The 15,605-nt window shown below is 37.1% G+C and overlaps 1 protein-coding gene across 1 annotated transcript in view; it reads left to right on the top strand.

Moving 5' to 3' along the window:
• Nucleotides 1-15,605, top strand: part of SLC2A13 (solute carrier family 2 member 13) — a 433,421-nt gene that overhangs the window by 75,196 nt on the left and 342,620 nt on the right. Inside the window, exon 2 of the mRNA XM_004283474.3 lies at nt 11,018-11,177. Within this exon, the coding sequence (XP_004283522.1) occupies nt 11,018-11,177 (160 nt within the window). The remainder of the gene's footprint in view (nt 1-11,017; nt 11,178-15,605) is intronic.

Genomic DNA, 15,605 nt, shown 5'->3' with positions numbered 1-15,605 from the left:
AAAAAACAGGTCATGGGTGAAAACAGGCTCCAGATACGTGTAGAAGTTTCCCTCTGGGAAATACTGGAGCTCTGGAGCATGGCAGAGGGGGAGTACAAAGATGGCACCTGCTGAGGAAAGGAAAACAATGGAAAATAAAAGAAACAAAAGAAAAAGAATAAAGAAAAAGATGGTACCACTGGCTTTAGCAAGGCAGATGACAGTGTGCAAGATGGCACCCACTGGCTGGAGCATAAAGATGGCACCCGGGGGAAAGGGAAAATAAAGTGCTGTGGTGGGGAGATGGTGCCTGCCAGGTTTAGCAAGGCAGAGAGAGAGCAGGACAATGGCGCCCACCAGCCCGCATATCCATAGAGTATCCCAGGAGGCCCCTGCCCCTCAGACCAACACTTTATTTAAAAGTCGAAAATGAGTCTCTTTCGTAAAAAGTCTGGTCACTTTTCAAAGGTCCCGCTTCTCCACTGGGACCTGGGTGGATGCGTCTGTGCACTGGCCCTTTAGGAGCCATTCCTCAGTTCATCCCAGCCTCGTTGGTCTCATGGGTGTGAGTCCTGCTGGTCTTCAAAGCTAGATGTTTTGGGGGCTCATCTCTCAGGTGCCCATCTTAAAAGTTGGGGTGCTGGATGTAGTTTGCCTCTCATTTGCCTGATGTGAAGCAGTTGCTCTGCCAGTGTTTAGGTTTTTTTTCAGAGGAAATTGTTCCATAAATAGCTGTAGATTTGGTGTGTCTGTGAGAAGAGGTGAGTTCAGAGTCTTCTTAGGTTGCCATCTTGAACTGGAACTTCTGCTTTCCGTTCTTGGAGAACATCTCAAATTGATGTTCCACACTGGTTCAAATTTCACACATATTTATTCTCTATTATTTACTGCCTCCAATATGGTGTTTACTTATGTAATTATTTATATATTCTGCTATTAAATTTTTAGCATTCTTGCAACCCTTCTGTACCCTACCCATTTCCCTGTTTAATTCTATTCTGTTATCTTTTTACTTAAACCAATTCCCTCCACCTGGCTCTCTTCCTGCATTTTAGGTAAGGCCCAACCCCATATTGAAGAACAGCTTAAACATTTTTTGAATGGTGTGTTCATTTATTATTTTGCTACTTTAATATTTTCTTTAACAGTTCCTTCTATTTTACTCCTCAACCCTTTATATCTATTGGATGAATATTTCTATAGGTAACTTCTAGCCCTGAGCTTATCTTACTCTGTATATATTTCTTAAGTATTTTATCTGTTCCTACAGCGATTCACAGACTTTTAGCTCCTGTTTAGGTCCACATTGTTGTTGTCCTTAGATGTCACTTAGAGCTAAATATGACAAAGCACCACTTACGTTGCTGTCTGCTAAATTCACTCCCTTGATGAAAAGGTATTGATTTCTTATTAACCTTTGTGCATTCCATTTGTCAGGTGTAAAAGCATACTGCTTCTGCTTTTGTAGCATTTCGTACAGCTGTCTTTCTCTTATAACCTCGAAACTGTATTGTAAGAAATTTCTTACATATCTAGTAATTTCTATATTTACTCTCTCTCTCCATAAAGAAATTTTTTCCTTCTCTGTTATTTTCCTTCCTTGGTTACATCTGTGTGTTCCAGGAACACTTCTTTTTTCACCTTACCTGAATGCTGGAATGTTATACTGTTACTTAAAATGATTTTGTACTATAAGGGTGCTAAACCAGTATCAAGAGTGTTGTATATGGCTACACAGGGATGTGTTTTGTTTGGCTGTTTTCATTGGCCTATAGTGTATTGTACCTTAGTTGTTATGTAAGCAGCTTTCTACCTTATATCTTATGCTCAGTCAGCTTCTATATTTATGGTACCTGCCTAGCTTATGTAAGAAGTTTGAAACTCCTTAATGGAAAAGAATAGTTAGAATGAAAATATTTGCAGTATAATGGGTTAAAGTTACCTTTAAAGACTTATGAAAAAAACACTGCAAGTTATAACCAAATTTTAATAGTGGTTATCTACGGATGGTGTGCTTAAAGGGGATTTTTAATTACCTTACTTCTTACTTGTAGTTCCAAATTTTCCCTAATAAATAATATATTTAGTATAAAACCAATCTATTAAGACTAACTTAAAAGGATATGGTTTTGTGTATGCATCCCATAGTATTAAGCGACAACCGTTAAGCCCAGGTCTGTGCTTGACACGTAGACCAATTATAGTTCAGAAGGTACATGAGATACGAACATTCCATTAAAGAGCTTGTAGTCCTGCTTTGAGAAACAATGTGATACAGGCTCTACTGAGATGTTACCAGTAAAAAAGGACATTGGCAGATCAATAGAATATTCTCAAGTAATAAAAAAGGAAGGGGGCATTTAGGTTGTGAGAGACTTTACTGAGTTGAAATGATGGTGATATGTTTGTAATGCCTCGTTAGGAGGTTTTTAATGCTGTAGAACATGAACTTTGGTAGTTATCCCCATAGATAGAATCTTTCTCATAACCTGGCTTTTCTGTTACAGGCACTTGGTGTTGTATATATTTTCATCACTTTGCGGCTTACTGCTCTTTGAAGTTGCCCAGCAGTTTTTATGTGCCTTAAGCCTTATTTTTCAGAAAAGAAACAAAACCAAAAACTGGATTCTAAGGTGTTAATAATCTGGTAAATGTAGATACTTGATTATTTAGAAGAATGCAGACATACCAGTCCTGGGCAGGACAGCCGAACTGAAACAACTACAGTGAGGGATACTGTTTGTTTGGACAGATTATTTTTATTTAAATTTTTTCTTTAGAGATCATAGAGCAATAATTTACAAAATGAAATTAGGACCTCATAATCATTCTTGTTCAAGAAGCATTATTATTAAAAGGTAGCTTCATGTGCTTCTAAGAAGCTAATTTGTTGCTGCCTGGCTTATCATGCTGAGAGGCTGCTGTGATTCATGGGAATTTACCCATCGCAACAGGATTTTCTAATGCTATTTGGTTATGAAATTATTTATACTTCTGACTCAGGGCTTTAAAAGGGCTTCCAGCAGATTCTGAAAGCCAACTTTTGAGCTCAAGAGCATTTTGTGCCATTTATGGTGAATCAGTATGGCGCCATTTATGGTGAATCAGCTTGGCAGTATGAGAATGGTTGAATTGGGTTGCGCTGTAGTACCTGAGGTACAGTGTTCTGGTGAGGCGCCTCAAGCTAAACATGATAATGAGTTTTCATTGATGTAGACCTCTTTATTTTCTTAGAAATCAAACTTTTAAAAAATATTCAGAAACAATACCAACACAGGTTTTTGTGGTTGTATTTACTCTAATAAGCTATTAACAAGAACTTGTACCACTACATTCTTTACGTTAATTTCAATTCATGAGTTTAGTATGGATAATTAAGAATTTGTTCTTTCTTTATGAGATATTTATTTTATTTAATTAGTGATTTGAATAGGGCAGAAATCAAAAGCTCTTTATAGAATACTCCTAAACTTTAAATATCATTAATTACATCCATTTGTGAAGCACTTAGTTCTTAATTTGCAGGATCTCATACAATATTACTTAACTGTCCTTCATAATAGTGAGCTTTGTTGTTTCCCCAAAGTGGAAAGGAGATTTTGGGGTGACATAGCCTTAATGTTGAAGGTTTTTCCAGAGTAGACATCATGTTTAGAAATCCACAAATGATGGCTTGCCAGGTGGTTTTATTGACAGCAAAGTGAGTTATCAGGGCCTGTGCTTAACATTTGCATATTGGACAAATGTGAGTAGTGAACATGAAGCCTACTACTACTCTTCCTGATCATTGGCATTCTTTTATAGTTCTCCATTTTCATAAGGCAGTTTTATGAAAGGAGACTTTAAACTTGTCTAGCTTGAAATTATACAGTAAATCACATTCAGTTCTCATTTTTCTTACTAATTCATCTGAGCTCTTTAACATGACACCTGCTGGCAGTAAGTCACATAGCAGGTAGTAGGAGCAGGGAAGAGATCAGACTTCTGCCCTTCGAAGTTCATACGTGCTCACTAAGGTAATAGGGCCAAAAATAAAATGTTCCTGAGAAATTTCCAAAGGGTCACATTTGAAACAGAGGCATGGCAGTCCGTCTTCCAGTGACACATTACAAAGATTAGGGGATGTGAGTCTATGAGATCCACTTTGATGTTAACTTGCTATGGGACTTTATGAAAACTTCTTATTGTCTGCCTCTGAGGCTGGGGTTCTTTACCTTTCCTAAGGGGATAGTGAATGATACCTGTCCCACCTACCTATTGAAAGGATGACCTTACATGAAATACAAAATGGTAACATAAAAAGATTGTAGAAAATAATATAGTATTCAAGGGTAAGGTAGATGCTTGCTGGTCACTTCTTTTCTTTCTTCCTTCTTAAATATTGGAATTTTTCAGGACTCAGTTCTAGGCATTCTTCTCGGGTTTCATTTCTGGGAAATCTCATCCTTCCCATGGTTTCCGCTATATGTACCATCCACACAGAACCATCTTTTGAGCTCCAGGTATTTGTATAACTACCAGACTCCACTGGGCCCAGTCCAGTCTCAGTTTGGAATTGCATTTAAAGAAATACAGTCCAGCAACTAAAAGTAATTAAATAGTAATACTACTCCTTACTTGAGTCTCGAAGAATATAATAGCATGGAGGTTATAATTCAGCAATATTTCAAAAAATCTTTTATCCACTCCCGCCCCCACTCCAACCTCAGTCAGTCCCTGTGTTATGGGCTCCCATTTTTCCATACTGAGCCTGAGACTCTCACTCACAACTCCCTGCAGTCTGTTTTCATTTGAACTTCTCACAAACCAGATCTTTGGCCCATGTTTTCTTCATCCTTTTTTGCCTAGCATTATAACAGCCCAAGAACTAGGCGACAAACACCAGATTCTTGCTTGAGGATGAGAGAGGAAGGAAAGGTTAGTTAGTTTGGCAAAGGCTCCTATTTGGGTAGGAGAAAAGAGGAGGCTGGGAACATTTACATGTAAATAATCTGTATTCCCAGCGTACTTGTGGAGTGTTCTACTTATTCTCTACTTGTATATTTCACAGAGCACCTCTGACTCAGCCTGTCTAAAACTTGACCTTACTATCTTCCACACAAATTTGCTTCTCCTCTAATATCTTCATGCAAAGTATCTATCGTGCTTCTAGTTGCTTATTCCGGACATCTGAACGTCATCCTCAAATTTTTCCTCTCCTTCACAGTTCCATTCACGTTCTCTTCAGCCTCGATACTGAATACATACTTCTAGAGTCTCTCCATTTTACTCCATATCTACTGCTGCCACTGAACTCCTTGTTCCCCAGCAATCCGTTTTCCATACTCCAACCAGAATGATCCTTTAAAAACATGAATCTGATCATGCCTTTTCCTCCTTTACACTGTTCAAAGGTTTCTGAGTACCAAGCCCTTAATAATGGCCTCTAAGATCCTGTATACTCTGGTTGGTCTCTGCTTATGTCTCTAAAAATAGTGCCTTCCTCAACAGGATGCATTTCTTCCTGCCTCAAGGCCTTTGTCTAAGCTGGTCTGGTTGTCTAAAGTATCTTTCACCCTCCTCACCCTCCTCACCCTCCTCACCCTCCACCCTGCCCCCCAACCTCCTCATCCAAGGTTTCTCTGACTCCTCAGGCTGGGCCCAGTCCCTTTGATGTGACCCATTGCTCTTGAAATCGAATTACTTGTTCCCACATATTTTGCACAATAGATCCTAAGCTCCACGAGGGATGAAGTGCTCTCTCCTGTAGCACTTCATCCCTCGTGGTTAGCACAGTGCCCAGCTCAGATCAAGTATTAGTTGAGCACTTGCTCATTAAAGGATACTTCTTCCATGATTTGGGCTTTGTCTGTCTCTCATCTCCATACATATTCTGCTTCACACTCTATTTACCCCTGAGAAAATTGATTTCATATTTTTTAAGCCCGTGCTCTTCTTTGCAGAATTGTCTTCCCAGTCCTTCCTAGCTACCACTTAATCATTGTCAGCACCTCAAAATAGAAACCAATGTGTAGCTGCACTGTGTCCCTTACCATGGTATTTTGAAATTATTTGATTGCATGTTTTTGTGAGTAGGGCTGTATGTGGCTTCCTTTATAGCAGGGGCAGTGTTTTTGTTTACTTCTCATCTTGATAATCCCAGCACCTAACAAGGTCACACTGAATCAGAAAAGTTGGCATACTCATAAGTAGAGGTATTGTAATAATAAAAATAACTGCTGACATTATTGATTATTTTCTGTGTGCTAGGCACAATTTTAAGTTCTTTCATGCTACTAACTTATTGAATCATCTCAACTCCTATGAAGGAGTTACTTTTATTCTTCCAATTTATAAATGAACTAGAGACCCAGAAAGGTTAAATAAGTTGTCCAGACTTAGCCAGCTGGTAAGTGGCAAGGCTGGAATTTAAACCCACTGTTTCCGGAGCCTACCCACCTCTGTGGGACAGTCACTGTAGTCATAGTGCTTTCAAAATTGAGTTCTGGAATCTTTGATTCAAATTCTGTTTCTACTTACCTGTATGACCTGGGGTAAGGTCCTTCTCTGTAAAGTGGGGATAATTATATGTCCTTTATAGGGATGTTCTGACGATTAAATAAAATAATCAGTGCATCTGTAATATCTAATGGGATGTAGGCAGTTGTAACAGCATTAAGTCAGTGTGAGCACTTGGACAGATCTTTTGGGATTCTTTCCAACTCTAAATCCAGTGAGTTTTTATAGTTTTTTAGTCTTTTCCATTTGCCATTTACTTTTCAATGTTCTGGTATTTATTTTTAATAATCAACATTTATAAGGGCCTGAGGACATCTCTGCGTTTGCTATCAAGTGAAATCTAAGGGCTTTGTGAAAAGCTTGTGCTGCCTAAAACTACAGTGCTGATTTCCCATGCTCAAGTCCCCTGCTAGGTGGCTGAGTAAAAATCTCTGGCCAAAGAGAGCAGCTGAATTACAGCCAGACCAAAGCAGAAAAAGAAATCTAATCAGTTACTGTTACCTGATTTTGAAAGTTTATTGAGATGTTCTAATCATAAAAGAACTAAAAAGAATATACAGTTAACAGGTCAACATTTGCAGCTAATGTTTCCTCTTTCCAAGTTAAATAAAAGTCGATTTAGAGTAGTCTGTGCTATTAAATTCATTAGCAGTCAGATGGAAACTTTCAGCAGTTTAGGTGATGATTCATTTATAACGACTATTCATAGTTTGTCTACTAATATTTGCTTATTATTTTATGAAACTCATAAAATCATATGATTTTTTTCACCATCACCATATACCGACAAGCACTACAGTAGCAAATAACATTGGTAGAAAATACAGAGTATATAGTTCTGAGACTTAATGGTCTGACTTGTGTGCAAACTCAATAAATGCTTACCAGTAGTTTTACAACAATACAGTGAATATTCCAGTAGTAGATATATGTACTATTTAAATAAATCTTCTTGATCTGTTTATTTGTTCTACCTTTGAACAAAGCAAACAAATATATAGCAAAAAAATATTTAAAATAGATGAAATTGGAGATGATTGTGGCATCAGGAAGGAATTTAGTTCACAGAATAAATACCATGGAGTCCAAAACACTTGGTAGAGGTGTGCCTCTCTAACTTCTACATAGAAAGGGAGATAAAAGGTGGCTATGTGATTTATAGTGCCCATAAACAAACAGAAGTCAGTTATTGAGAAACACAACTATTGCAGCTGCTGAGACTAGAGAGGAGTTTCTCCTTTGTCGGAATGTGGTAAATGGTAAATGGCAACTTTTCAGCCCTTGTACAGAAAACACAGCCACAGGATTTCTTAGTGCTGATACCTCCAATAGCAGCAGGCTATTTTTAAATTTTATTTTATTATTATTATTTTTTGCGGTACGCGGGCCTCTCACTGTTGTGGCCTCTCGCATTGTGGAGCACAGGCTCCGGATGCGCAGGCTCAGCGGCTGTGGCTCACGGACCCAGCCGCTCCATGGCATGTGGGATCTTCCCGGACCGGGGCACGAACCCGCGTCCCCTGCATCAGCAGGCAGACTCTCAACCACTGCGCCACCAGGGAAGCCCAGCAGCAGGCTATTTTTTGACATCGTAAAGATCAATTCATTAAAAACAATTCTACATGGGTCTATTATGCAACCCATTGATGTTCTTGCTTAAACTGGGTATCTGTTTATAGTATCTACAAATATAAAAAGATTTAATTACTGTAGATAATCCTTTTTTTCACTGTGCTTTTGCTGACTGTTGATTAGATGTTAGATTTATGTTAAATAACCAGACATATCTGGAAATTGGAAGTGCCACTGGAAAGTGAGCTAGATATGGCCAGCAGGGCAAAGATTTTCTCTTAAGAAATAATTTAGGATTGGCTCAAAGTTGTATACCATAGAACTGTAGTTTTTTAAATATGTGGTGAGCATCAGGATCACTTGTAGGATTTTTAAAAGACAGGCTCATCTCCCACCTCTGTAGTTTTCTACTTAATAGATTTGGGTGGGTGAGGTGAATGCATCTGCATTTTATTTTATTTTTATTTATTTATTTATTTACTTATTTATTTTTAAAACATCTTTATTGGAGTATAATTGCTTTACAATGGTGTGTTACTTTCTGCTGCATAACAAAGTGAATCAGCTATCCGTATACATATATCCCCATATCTCCTCCCTCTTGCGTCTCCCTCCCTCCAACCCTCCCTATCCCACCCATCTAGGTGGACGCAAAGCACCGAGTTGATCTCCCTGTGCTATTCAGCTGCTTCCCACTAGCGATCTATTTTACATTTCTATATAATTTGTAGTGCATATATGTCCATGCCACTCTCTCTCTTCCTCCCAGCTTACCCTTCCCTCTCCCCATGTCCTCAAGTCCATTCTCTACGTCTATGTCTTTATTCCTGTCCTGCCCCTAGCTTCTTCAGAACGATTTTTTTTTTAGATTCCATATATATGTGTTAGCATATGGTATTTGTTTTCTCTTTCTGACTTACTTCATTCTGTATAACAGTCTCTAGGTCCATCCACCTCACTACAAATAACTCAATTTCATTTCTTTTTATTGCTGAGTAATATTCCATTTTATATATGTGCCATATCTTCTTTATCCATTCATCTGTCGATGGACACTTAGGTTGCTTCCATGTCCTGGCTATTGTAAATAGTGCTGCAATGAACATTATGGTAAATGACTTTTTTTCAGTTACGATTTTCTCAGGGCATATGCCCGGTAGTGCGATTGCTGGGTTGTATGCTAGTTCTATTTTTAGTTTTTTAAGAAACCTGCATACTGTTCTCCATAGTGGCTATATCAATTTACATTCCCACCAACAGTGCAAAAGGGTTCCCTTTTCGCCACACCCTCTCCAGCATTTATTGTTTGTAGAGTTTTTGATGATGGCCATTCTGACTGGTGTGAGGTGATACCTCATTGTAGTTTTGATTTGCATTTCTCTAATGATTAGTGATGTTGAGCATCCTTTCATGTGTTTGTTGGCAATCTGTATATCTTCTTTGGAGAAATGTCTATTTAGGTCTTCTGCCCATTTTTGGATTGGGTTGTTTGTTTTTTTGATATTGAGCTGCATGAGCTGCTTGTATATTTTGGAGATTAACCCTTTGTTACTTGCTTCATTTGCAAATATTTTCTCCCATTCTGAGGGTTGTCATTTCATCTTGTTTACAGTTTCCTTTGCTGTGCAAAAGCTTTTAAGTTTCATTAGGTCCCATTGGTTTATTTTTGTTTTTATTTTCATTTCTCTAGGAGGTGGGTCAAAAAGGATCTTGCTATGATTTATGTCATAGAGTGTTCTGTCTATGTTTTCCTCTAAGAGTTTTATAGTGTCTGGCCTTACATTTAGGTCTTTAATCCATTTTGAGTTTACTTTTGTGTATGGTGTTAAGGAGTGTTCTAATTTCATTCTTTTACATGTAGCTGTCCAGTTTTCCCAGCACCACTTATTGAAGAGGCTGTCTTTTCTCCATTTTATACTCTTGCCTCCTTTATCAAAGATAAGATGACCATATGTGCGTGGATTTATCTCTGGGCTTTCTATCTTGTTCCATTGATCTATATTTCTGTTTTTGTGCCAGTACCATACTGCCTTGATTACTGTAGCTTTGTAGTATAGTCTGAAGTCAGGGAGCCTGAATCCACCAGCTCCGTTTTTCTTTCTCAAGATTGCTTTGGCCATTTGGGGTCTTTTGTGTTTCCATACAAATTGTGAATTTTTTTGGTTCTAGTTCTGAGAAAAATGCCATTGGTAGTTTGATAGGGATTGCATTGAATCTGTAGCATCTTCATTTTTAAAAAAAGACACACAAGTGATTCTAGTGATCCATGAAGTTTGAGAATTGCCACCAAAAATTATGCTGTATTAATTTTATATAGAAAAAAGTTTAAAGCGTATATAACCAAATACACATTATCCACAAAACCATCTATTTTATGGTTAAGATCATCTGTTTTTGAAGACTGTAAATTCCCAAGTTACTATCCATTGTAAGCTGTTTCTGAAATGTACATCTAGCCAGTTGAGTAAGGTGATTTAATGTATAGACATCTAATTAGTAAACCAATTACGAGTTTTGGTGTGTCTACTGGAAATGATGACTTTGAATAGTTAATATGTATTTTGGGATAATTTTTTATTCTCACCGTTGTCTGATTACATTTCCATATGGACCAACAATATTTCAATAATTATATTCTATCTAGAGAGCATTTTCCTATTTTTAGTTTTCAAAAAGTTATAAAGCATACTGACATGCATTCTAAAGTTATCTGAGATCTCTAGGGGTACTTTCGTTCGTAGGCTTTCAAGTGATAATATGAAAAATGATACTCAGAGATTGGTATCTCACATCTTATCTGCAGTAGTCACTACTTATAAACAGAATCTTTAACTATGTGGTAAACCTTTGTTTAAAGTAGAAAACTAAGCCCGTATATGTGTGTGTATGTCTTAATCTGTCTTAATATCTATGACAACAGAAATCTTGGATAAATGTCTAATGTTTACTTTTTATTGTTCCTTTATAGGCATTGCTTCTATGACAGTGCCAGTGTACATCGCTGAGGTCTCACCCCCCAATTTAAGAGGTCGATTAGTCACCATTAATACCCTCTTCATCACGGGAGGGCAGTTCTTTGCAAGTGTTGTCGATGGAGCCTTCAGTTATCTCCAGAAAGATGGATGGAGGTCTGTAAACAGTTCTTACATTTAATTTTCAAATAAATTATGAGTATTTAGGGGATGGAAGAAAAATTGAGAAATGATAGAAAAAATATAGGGTATTTTGTATCATTATAGCTAATTTATATGATGGCGTTCAACAAAATTGAAAGTGGACAAGAAGCTGATATTTATTTTAATGATAGACAAGGAACCTACCATTAAGAATTGATATTTACAGGGTGTTTTAGCATTTAGGTGACGTTGCTTACACTGTGTGTAATATTTTGCAATATTTGTTTAAAAATGAATGCAGCAATGAATATGCATGGAGTTTTTGAATTGTATCAGTGATTGACAAGCTGTTTATGAGCTGTAGATATAACTAACATCCTTTTGGAATTTAGGTAGCTACGTTCTAATCTGAATGAAAGAAAACTCAGTCTTTAAAGGTACAGGTTTAGTTATATAAAAAGATGTTATATATGTAAAACTTAAAATACACAAATTATTTATGATCATTATTTGGCTTACTTTGAATCAAAAGAGATGAGAAAAATGTTTTAAAAAGTGCTTTAAAATATTTTCAAACCTAATATTGTAAAACAAACTGATCTTATATTAAAGCTTAAAGATATTATGGGCTCTGGATTTTGATATACTTCATGGTATTCAAAACAACAGATTCATGTAACCCTTCCAGGGTTTTAAATTTTAATAAAATTTCCCTATACTCTGTATAGGTGCTGGAGAGAAAATATTCCACAAGACAGACTCTGGTGTGTTAGCATGGTGCTTAAACTATTGAAGTTAGTTCTTAACAGCTGAAGAAAAAGGGTTTGCTGCTATGTGGATGTAGGGAATTAAACTTACATATGTAAGCAGCACAATAAATCGAAGCTATTGAAGACTTAGGCTGATGAAGTTTTGTTAAAAGTCATGTGAGAAAACTCACTGAAGGCAGTTAGGGTGTATGTTTGTCAGGACCATTAAAGAGAGGACACATTTCTTTAAAATATTAGCTGTGTCTGCATATGTTGCTAAACCACTTTCTACCTCTGAAGGAATGAATCTCCGAAAAAGTGAGAAATTACTGAAAAATTGAAGAGGCAAGAACTTCATCTTTCTTTTCCACTCTGTAGAAGAACAGAAAGTGGGAGATGATAGCTCGTTACCAGCGTAACCTGATATTTTGTGTTTTTACTGGAAGCTCAATGGAAGTCAGTTAATCTTTCAGCCCCACATAGCTTTAAGATCTAAATTATCTATTTACATTTTGTTAAGGAATTTTATTAATGTAACCAATATAGAAATATATATCTGCTTTTATTAAAAATCTGTTTTTAAATGAAAACATATAAATTACATGAGTCATGTTTTTAATCCAAGTATCACAATTTATTTTTATGTATTTATTTTATTAATTGTAAAAATTAAGCAATTTATTTAAACTAAAAAGAGAGTTTACCCATTTCCCCCATCCCCCACCCACCACGTCTGGAAACCCCTAGTCTGTTCTCTGTATATATGAGCTTGGGTTTTTGTTTATTTGCTTTTTTATTTTGCTTTTTTTCCTTAGATTCCACATATAAGAAAGCTCATACAGTGTTTGTCTTTATCTGTCTGTCTTATTTCATGTAGCATAGTGCCCTCGAGGTCCATCCATGTTGCAAATGGCAAGATTTCACTCTTTTTTATGACTGAATAATATTCCATTGTGTGTATATATACCACATTTTCTTTAGCAATTCATCCATCAGTGTTGGACAATTAGGTTGTTTCCAAATCTTGGCTATTGTAAATAATGCTGCAGTGAACATGGGAATACAGATATACGTATCTTTTTGAATTAGTGTTTTCATTTTCTTCAGATAAATATGTAGAAGTAAAATTGCTGGATCTTACGGTAGTTCTATTTTTAATTTTTTGAGCAACCTCCATACTGTTTTCCACAGTGGCTGCACCATTTTACAATTCCACCAACAATGCACAAGGGTTCCCTTTTCTCTACATCCTCACCAACATTTGTTATCTCTTGTCTTTTTGATGACAGCCATCCTAACAGGTGTGAGGTGATAGCTCATTGTGGTTTTGATTTGCATTTTCTTGATGATTAGTGATTTTGAGCATCTTTTCATGTACCTGTTGGCCATCTGAATGTCTTCTTTGAAAAAAATGTCTATTCAGATGCTCTGCTCATTTTTTAATCAGATTGTTTGTGTTTTTGCTATTGAGTTTATATGAAATCTTTATATATTTTGGATATTAACCCCTTATCAAATATGTGATTTGCAAATATTTTCTCCCATTCAGTAGGTTGCCTTTTCATTTTGTTGATGGTTTCCTTTGTTGTGCAAAAGCTTTTTAGTATGATATAGTCCCACTTATTTATTTTTGCTTTTGTTGCTTTTACTTTTGCTCTCAGATTCAAAATTTATCTCCAAGACCTATCTCAAGGAGTTTACTGCCTATGTTTTCTTCTAGGAGTGTTATGATTTCAGGTCTTCTGTTCAAGTTTTTAATCCATTTTGAGTTAATTTTGTGTATGGTATAAGATTTATTCTTTTGCTTGTGGCTGTCCAGTTTTCCCAACACCACTTAAATATAGCAATATAGGTACCTTTTCTCAGTACTGGGTTAGGAAGGAAAGAAAGATACAGTAGTGAAAATAAGTTATGAATGTAGTATCCCTGTGCAGAAGTGGAGGTCTTAGGATAGGCATTAGAACACTTTTGAGAGGCAGGGTGACATAGTGATAGGCAGAGCTGGATTTAAATCTGTTTTCAGTGAGTAATTAGCTACAAACTTTGGACAAGTTACTTAGTTCCCCTGAAATTCACTTTTGTCATTGTAAAAAATGTGACCAAAGATGCTTATCTTGTAAGGTTATTGTGGGATCTAAATTAATTATTGTATATAAAGTACTCAGCACAGTGTTTGGCACATGGCAAATACTCAATAAATGATGAATCATGTTATTATTTACTATTCTGATGAATGCATAGAAGATGGGTGCTACTAGAGGTAAATTGTAAGGGAGGTTGAAGGAAACACATTCTAAGACCTCTGGTTTCTTAACCAGTAAAGTTGTGGCTTGGAGGTGCTAGGGCAGAGGCCTAGAGAAAAAAAAAGTTAAATGCTTATATCTACCATAGAAAGTACAAGAAGGAAAAGACAAAAATGAGTTTCCAGATAACCATGAGATCCCAGCTGATGTTGGAGGCAGATATTTGCAATAAAGTGAAGTAGCACACCTGTGTGAATTTTTCCCATAATATTGGAGAACCCAGGGGTGAAAAAATAAAATAAGAGGATGGAAAACAAACTTGGGCTAGTATTCAGACCAGTGCATTAACATATCAGATCACTTTGAATCCACTTAGTTTTTGTACAAATACATGTTTATTTGTGTATACATGCAAATATGTCTACTTTTCTTCTTACAAGTGAATTTTCTGTGTACTATTTTCTTCTATTTTTCAGCATCCTTAGCTGTGTGTTTACCTCATCTGACTCCTGGACTCATAGGAATGTGGTTACAAGCAAGTGAAAATTGGAGTATTACCTAAGCATCGACATTAGAATTATCAGCAATTATAACTTATTCATGATTATAACAATAGATAATTCATCACTTTGTGGCCATGTATTCCAAAAGTTCTAAGGAAATGTGGTTTTAAATATTTCATATAAAATTTCTTTCTCGGGCTTCCCTGGTGGCCTAGTGGTTGAGAGTCCGCCTGCCGATGCAGGGGATGCGGGTTCGTGCCCCGGTCCGGGAGGGTCCCACATGCCGTGGAGCGGCTGGGCCCGTGAGCCATGGCCACTGAGCCTGCGCGTCCGGAGCCTGCTGCTCCGCAACGGGAGAGGCCACAGCAGTGAGAGGCCCGCGTACCGCAAAAAAAAAAAAAATTTCTTTCTCATACTCATATTTTCATGTATCATAAAGTAAAATGTTCCCTACATTCCAAGAGTTTGAATATGTTAACATTTTGTTTCTTGTTCATTCTTTTTTTTTTTTTTTTTTTGCGGTACGTGGGCCTCTCACTGTTGTGGCCTCTCCCCTTGCGGAGCACCGGCTCTGGACGCGCAGGCTCAGCGGCCATGGCTCACGGGCCCAGCCGCTCCGCGGCATGTGGGATCTTCCCAGACCAGGGCACGAACCCGTGTCCCCTGCATCGGCAGGTGGACTCTCAACCACTGCACCACCAGGGAAACCCTGTTTCTTTTTCATTTGCCTTTTTGACTTTTATTTCTCTGAAACTCTATTTTAAGTTACTAACATTTGATGTCATACTATATACCTAGTGTCCCAGATTAACTAGTTCATTTTACACTGATGAACAGTTTTAGAGTCTGTTAGTGAATATCATTTGATCTTCACCAAAACCTTGAGAGGCTGGTGGAACTAGTATTATTCCCTATTTGTAGATTTAAAAAATGCTCAGAGAAGTT

This window comes from Orcinus orca, chromosome 11, assembly GCF_937001465.1.
Source record: "Orcinus orca chromosome 11, mOrcOrc1.1, whole genome shotgun sequence".
NCBI lineage: Eukaryota > Metazoa > Chordata > Mammalia > Artiodactyla > Delphinidae > Orcinus > Orcinus orca.
This window is presented reverse-complemented; position numbering and strand designations above follow the sequence as displayed.